Here is a 7281-nt window from a genome sequence, read left to right as displayed (position 1 = left end):
TTTGCTGGCATTTGCGGCCACAGAAGTTAGTAATAAATATTTCCCGGATAAGCTGATGATATACTCTGACTCTTATCTACACTTTAATTGATAAAGTATGTTTCAGCATAAAAAGTGGTTCCTGTTTCCTTCCATTGTACCATACAAAGATGCAAGATGGTGTATATTTTAAATGCCTGTTTAGAGAATAACAGGATGCGAACAGCTTTTAAGACAAGTACACATTAAGGCTGTATTTTAAGACAAATATGCGTTAAAGTATTCTTTGGTCTTTTAAGTGGACAAGTATGCACTTAATAAATGGGGAAATTTGCACAACACAATAATCCTTGCCATCGCTTTGTGCCCATTCAGACCAAGGCTAATGTTCTAAACATCAAATTAATCACGGCCGTGCTACAGAAATGCAAATATGACTATTCAAAAAAACTAACTATGGGGTATTATAAACAATGATTACCAAAAAATGGTGTTAATGATTAACCTATTTTTGTGCCACAGCAGAAGTGTAATTTGCTTGCTTTCTAGTGAGCAAGGTGCAACTATGCCTTCTTGCCCATGCCGTAAGATCAGCAGATGCCTTAAAATCGGTAGATAAGCCCTTTTTGTGGTCTCTATTCAGGATTAAATGGGGTGAGGTAGGGTGCAAGAGGCCATTAGCAATTCATTGTATGCAAAACCTCCTTCTACTAAGCTGTGTCCGGCCTATCTCTTGGCAACACTGTTACAGGATCTAATTGTTGACATCCATCTGTCTTGGGAGACAATGGAGGAGTACGCCTTTGAGGATGAAGTCAAACTGTTAGAAGGTTGCAGTGCGTGCTGTGGCTGTAGAGACCTAATGGTGTCATCCAAATCAGGGATTTATCCTGCTGCTCCTCTTCCATTGTGAAATATGCCACAATCACCCAGCAATGCCTTTCCACATTCTGCATGGCAAAAACAGTCGAGTCCTTTACACAAATACCGGTAAAATCAGAAATTGCATTTCATTCTCCCTGGACGCTTAGGAGTGAGTGACCATTCCCAAAGAAACCTCAAAGAGCGCATGTGGTGTGAAACTGCTTATTACAGTTCACCAAGTGATCCAATTCTACCTCCGATTACTTGAATCAGCATAAAGATATTTTTCTTTGAATTCTTTGAATGTGTCAATTAGCTTACCAATACCGGAATGTCTGTGTTGTCAGTAACAACTGTTTTGTGAATGGCCACTGATACTAATGTAATGATCACTCTGCACTTTGCATATTTCATTTCCCTCTTGCAATCCCACCCAGCCACCCTATTATAATACCTTAACTTTTATAATACTTCAACTTTGCATCTGGTGGAAGGTTCGTGAAAGCTTATACCAAAAGTAACTGGGGGTGGGCAATCTTCTGGAGCCCACTTGCAGATTGGAGAAACCATTGTGGGTATCCAACAACCAAGCACACACTTGCAACCAATTGTCTTGGCTACAATGCAGTGCTTCTGATAAGCTGCAGTTTGTTGAAGGAAGGGGACCTTGTGGGCATTATGTTGGCGACCCCTTAGTCTTTAAGATGTCACAAGACTGCCTCCCTCTTGATACACCATACTGCTTCTTGATACACCCTACACAGGACTGCAATATTTCAAGGACTGCCTCTCCCACCCCATGGACAAACCCTGACCCCGCAGTTTTCATCAGAGGCCCTTCTCTGCATGCCCCACCTGAGGGATGTATGGAAGGTGGCATTTTCTGTGGTTGCTCCACTTGTTGAATGCTCTTTCCAGGAAGCCATGCCTGGCTCCATATTTGTCAGTTTTTGGATGCCAGGCTAAGACCTATATTTGCTTTGGCCTTTGGTTAATTAACGTTGCCTCTTATGGTGTCGCTCATCATTTAGTGTGGTGGGAAGGACTTGGTCCTTCTTAAAGTGCTGCTGGATGATCATTTTATATATTTTGCATTGTCATGGTTCTTCTACCCCCCACGCCCCAATATTAAACTGCTGTATTTTATTTCTTTCAAGTCGGCAAAATGGATCCAGAACACTTTCATGGCTGGTTTGTGAAGCGGTGTACAATTAGCCATATTCTGTATCCATCTTGTGGTTTCTCTGAACTACTGTTTTGGTGCATTCTTCTCCAAACCAGCTTCAATCTAATCTGAGGAAAAAGAATGAGCTAGATGTGTTTCTAACTGGTAATGTGTGCACAGCCTTTTCACTGTAAAAAGTGACTTAATAATTGCTGCAATAATGATAATACAGTCAGCAAAGGGCAATAATCTTGGGGGGTTATTTTATGGTGACTTTGTGCTGACCTTTGGGTACTCAACTAATGAAAAGGTGAGGGAACTTCGATAAGTTCAATTTAACTTTATTGTTAGGGGCGCTTGTATTGCCCACCCTAAGGCATGGGGCTGGGCGATTAATACGCCAAAATAAATACATAAGCGTGCAGCGCCCTGCTGGTTCTGAGGTAAATCAATGCATCCAACAACGTACAGGTGAATAAGCATAACGTGTGGGCAGCGTGGAAAGGAATGTGATATGGGCAAACACGACAAAGCCCGTGAAAGCCGAGCTCTGACTGAGGTACCACACAGCCGAACCTCGCGCCCTTTTATCATCTCGGTGGGGGTGGGGCAGAGAGAAGGAGCAGCGCGAGCAACGTTTCCAACTGTCACCTTCTCTCCCTACTGATTAGACTAGCCCCCGCAAATCTCGCGAGACCAAGTACCCCTCCTTCCTCGCCCGGTTCGCAGACATCCCTCACAATAACGGCCGCCATGGCAACCGCGCAAGCCACGCCCCTCCCACTAACGTCCTTCGTCCCTTCCACTCCTGTGACTCGCCCCGCTGCCCGAGATTTGAAAGGGGTGCGGCTGCAGCAGCAGCAGCAGGAGCCTCCTGAGGCGGGACTTCCGGAGCGCCTCCAGCCTCTCCTTTCCCTGTCCACCCCCTGCTCGGACGTGACGACAGAGTGTCAACATGCAAGATGGCGGCTCATCACCGACAGAACACGGCGGGGCGGCGGAAAGTGCAGGTGAAGGGAGTGAAGCGGTGCCGGTTGGAGGGGGAGGCTTGGCCGAAGGGCGGAGGAGGAGAGCGCGGGGGCCCCGCGGCCTCGCTGGAGGGAGAAAGGCCGGGGGAAACGGGGATAAAGGGGGGGCCGGGATGAGGAAGGGGACGGGTTGGAGGAAGCGCGGGAAGAAGCCGGGTGGGGGAGGGATGAAGGGCGGAGCGGCCTCAGCTCGGGAAAGATATTCTGGGAGCTAGAGAAATTGCCGCAAGACCCTGGCTGTCTCCTCCCCGTCCTCATCTGCTGACGCTTTAACGGCGGGAGAGAACGGGAGAAGCTGCTTTAGGGACCCCCTTTGCGAAGTGGTCATCGTCTTGTCCCGCGCGTCGGAAATAACGAGATTGTGATGCTTTGGCCTTTGCCACTTCAGGGCTCTGCCTGTGGGTGTTAATATTTCAGCGCGCGGTTTCCGCCAGCTGCGCCCCCGGTGTTAAAAACACCAAAGCCCAAACACCTTCTCCACACACCGTAGCGAATAGGTTTAGGGCCCGTGTGGGTGTAGTAGCTAGTACTGGGACGATCCAAGGTCAGATCCTTACTTGGGCATAGAAGTCACTGGGTGGCTTTGGGTCAGTCACTGTGTCCCTGTCGAACCTGCCTCACAGGGTTGTTGTGACATAAAGTGGGGCCGAGTAGAACCATGTATACATGTCCCAGGGCTCCTTGGAGTAGAGGTGAAAGTTAAATGTTAGTTAAACATTACATGAAGGTAGTGCTTTAATTTGGGACGTGGGTGGCGCTGTGGGTAAAACCTCAGCGCCTAGGACTTGCCGATCGCATGGTCGACGGTTCGAATCCCCGCGGCGGGGTGCGCTCCCGTTGTTCTGTCCCAGCGCCTGCCAACCTAGCAGTTTGAAAGCACCCCCGGGTACAAGTAGATAAATAGGGACCGCTTACTAGCGGGAAGGTAAACGGCGTTCTGTGTGCTGCGCTGGCTCGCCAGATGCAGCTTGTCACGCTGGCCACGTGACCCGGAAGTGTCTGCGGACAGCGCTGGCTCCCGGACTATAGAATGAGATGAGCGCACAACCCTAGAGTCTGTCAAGACTGGCCCGTACGGGCAGGGGTACCTTTACCTTTACTAGTGCTTTAATTGTGAGAGCATTGATAAAGTTTGATCTTTACTGCTGGCAATTTGAGGCTAATGTTTGGAATTCTACCACTAATGTCTACTATCTCATTTTGAGTAGTGTTTATGTGTGTGTCTGTGCGCACTGTACATTTTGGCCAAGATTGGTTCCTCAGAGATGACTTACAATTAAAATCTGCACAGAGGGGAAATGTAGCTTCAGTTGTAGCTTGGGTAAAAGACTGTCACTCAGTAGTGGTAGAGCATCTGGTGTGCATGCAAGAGATTCTGTGTTCAGTTCTCACCATATCCAGGTGGGACTGGGGAAGACTCCTGTCTGAAATCCAATCAGTTTGGACAATACCAAGTTAAATGGACAAATAATGTGATTATTACTAGGCACCGAGGGCCTTCTGGCGGTTCCCTCACTGCGAGAAGCCAAGTTACAGGGAACCAGGCAGAGGGCCTTCTCGGTAGTGGCGCCCTCCCTGTGGAACGCCCTCCCACCAGATGTCAAAGAGAACAACAACTACCAGACTTTTAGAAGACATCTGAAGGCAGCCCTGTTTAGGGAAGCTTTTAATGTTTGATGTATCACAGTATTTTAATATTCTTTTGGAAGCCGCCCAGAGTGGCTGGGGAAACCCAGCCAGATGGGCGGGGTATAAATAATAAATTATTATTATTATTATTATTATTATTATTATTATTATTATTATTATTATTAGTGTTGGGGATAATAGTCTAGGTTCCAGACACCTCTGTAGTTGATGGAAACAGACTGGCTAATGTAGGCTGTGGGCCTTCTTGATCCACTCTGGCTAGACTTGTCATGTAAGGGGAACTCTGCTTGTTGAATTCTGAATGTTCTTCACAAAGAGGCTCAAGAACGTGGTTATGTACATAAAAATTGCTGGCAAGAATCAGTTTCCATGGTTTATCTTTCCACTCTTCTGAGTTGCTTTTTATTCTAGGAGTTTGGAATAGAGGAAAAATAAAATTTTAGTGTGAATAGATTTTTAAGCCCCACAAGGGGGTTAAAAGGTATTTTAACAATGTTTCTGTGACAATAATGTATCCCATATCTAAACTAACAATTTGAGTTTTTTTGGGGGGGTGTTTCTCCACAGGCACCCTCAACTTATCTCTGTTCATATCTGTCAATTATTTCCTCATTATGGCTCAGTTTATTGAAAAGTTTATGTAGCAGACCTGTGTGGTGTAATGGTAATGGGCTAGGCTAGGATCAGGGAGAACTGGGTTCAAATCCTTACTGCCATGCAGCACAATAGCTGATAACAGTTGGCCATGACTGGCTCAGTTATCCATCATCCTTCCAACAACACAGTGACATCACAATATGGAATCCAATTGCCTATATGACAATGAGTTTTTTTAGAAACTGAAATGCCTTGATATAGAAGGATGTGTCCCTTTGCCTCTTGCCTTTTAAAGCAGTCCAAGTTAATTTCCATCACCACATATTGTAGCAGCAAATTCCATAGTATGACTATGTGTTATATCAAGAAGTACTTCCCTTTGCCCATCCTTAATCTCTCACCATTCAGCTTTATGGGATGATCTCTGCTTCTGTTGTTGTTGTTGTTGTTTATGGGATGATCTCTGCTTCTGTTGTTGTTGTTGTTGTTGTTCATTCACTTATACACCGCCCTATACCCGGATCTCTCAAGGCGGTTCACAAGACCGCAACATATAAAATGTAACCAAAAGCAATAACCCAATAGCCCCCCCCCAAAAAAAACCCCCACACATTTAAAATGGGCATAGGATGTAAATCAGATCAACCAAAGGCCTGGTTAAAAAGGAACATTTTTGCCTGGCGCCTAAAGGCATATAATGAAGGTGCCAGGCGAACTTCCCAGGGGAGAGCATTCCATAGACTGGGAGCCACTGCAGGAGGCCCGTTCTCGTGTTGCTACCCTCCGGACCTCTTGAGGAGGAGGCACATGAAGGAGGCCCTCAGAAGATGATCTCAGGGACCGGGTAGGTTCATATGGGAAGAGGCGGTCCTTGAGGTATTGTGGTCCTGAGCCATCCTGGTTCTAGTGTTATGACAGGAACGGAAGAATGAATTATTTATAAACCTCTTATCTTTTCTTCTAAATCCAAAACTCGCCCCAGCATTGTAACTTCTGCCCCCAAAGCTTTTTAACATCCATATGAAGCCATTGGGAGCAGTCATCAGGAGGTTTGGATCACAGTGTCATCAGTATACTGATGTCAGCTCTGCTTTTCCATTAAACCTGAGTCATGAGAGGTTGCACATAAGGAGATCAGCTAATGGAGCCCAGTTAGTTTTGCCATGACCTGATTATCATTGGCTGGTGGTAACATAAAGATGGGCTTTTTCACTGGTAGCAATTGTGTTTGTGAAATGCCCACGCTGCTGAAATACAAGAGGCACCATCAGTGTTGACATTCCACCAGCTCCTGAAGACGCACCTGCTTAGCCAAGCATTTCCCTGAATTTAATTGTGACTTTATTGTTTTAACTGTTTTTTAAATGTTTTAATTAAGGGTGTTTTAATAGCACTGTCTATTTTAATAATGCATTGATTTGATGGTTGTAAACCACTTCAAAGCCATTTTGGCATATAAGTAGTACATTCATTAATTATAATGGAGTTGCTGCAGCATTTTGGTTGCCCTTTTCTGCATTGTTTCTACCTCTATAAGTTGAGCTCCTAAATTGTACATACCATGCTAAGTGTGGTTAATAATAATAATCATAAATATTACTACTCCGCCCATCTGGCTGGGTTGCCCCAGCCACTCTGGGCGGCTTACAGCATATATAAAAACAGCTTTAAAAGTAGTTATGTTAGCCATTCTCCAGTGATCAGGCACTGAAGCCATCTTAGGGACAGGTTGCATATTTTTGTTAAAAGATCAGCAGTTTTACATTTCAGCTCTTTAAGAACTCTCAGATGAACTCAACGATATCTTACTTTTTTATTTGTTGATAAAGCCTAGGTAAAGGTAAAGGGACCCTGACCATTAGGTCCAGTCGTGACCGACTCTGGGGTTGTGGCGCTCATCTCGCTTTATTAGCCGAGGGAGCTGGCGTACAGCTTCTGGGTCATGTGGCCAGCATGACTAAGCTGCTTCTGGCGAACCAGAGCAGCGCATGGAAACGG

The 7281-nt window shown here is 45.7% G+C and overlaps 1 protein-coding gene across 2 annotated transcripts in view; it reads left to right on the top strand.

The window, feature by feature from the left end:
- The first annotated feature begins 2855 nt into the window (after positions 1 to 2855).
- Positions 2856 to 7281, top strand: part of WDR48 (WD repeat domain 48) — a 34021-nt gene continuing 29595 nt past the window's right edge. The window contains exon 1 of one of the 2 annotated variants that reach the window (XM_077936711.1): positions 2856 to 3018. In XM_077936711.1, the coding sequence (XP_077792837.1) occupies positions 2971 to 3018 (48 nt within the window). In that variant the 5' untranslated portion in view covers positions 2856 to 2970. The remainder of the gene's footprint in view (positions 3019 to 7281) is intronic. The other variant, XM_028749890.2, reaches the window with a different exon arrangement.

The sequence above is a fragment of the Podarcis muralis genome, chromosome 12 (genome assembly GCF_964188315.1).
Source record: "Podarcis muralis chromosome 12, rPodMur119.hap1.1, whole genome shotgun sequence".
Taxonomy (NCBI): domain Eukaryota; kingdom Metazoa; phylum Chordata; class Lepidosauria; order Squamata; family Lacertidae; genus Podarcis; species Podarcis muralis.
Note: the sequence above shows the minus strand (reverse complement) of the source record. Positions and strands in the feature narration are given on the sequence as shown.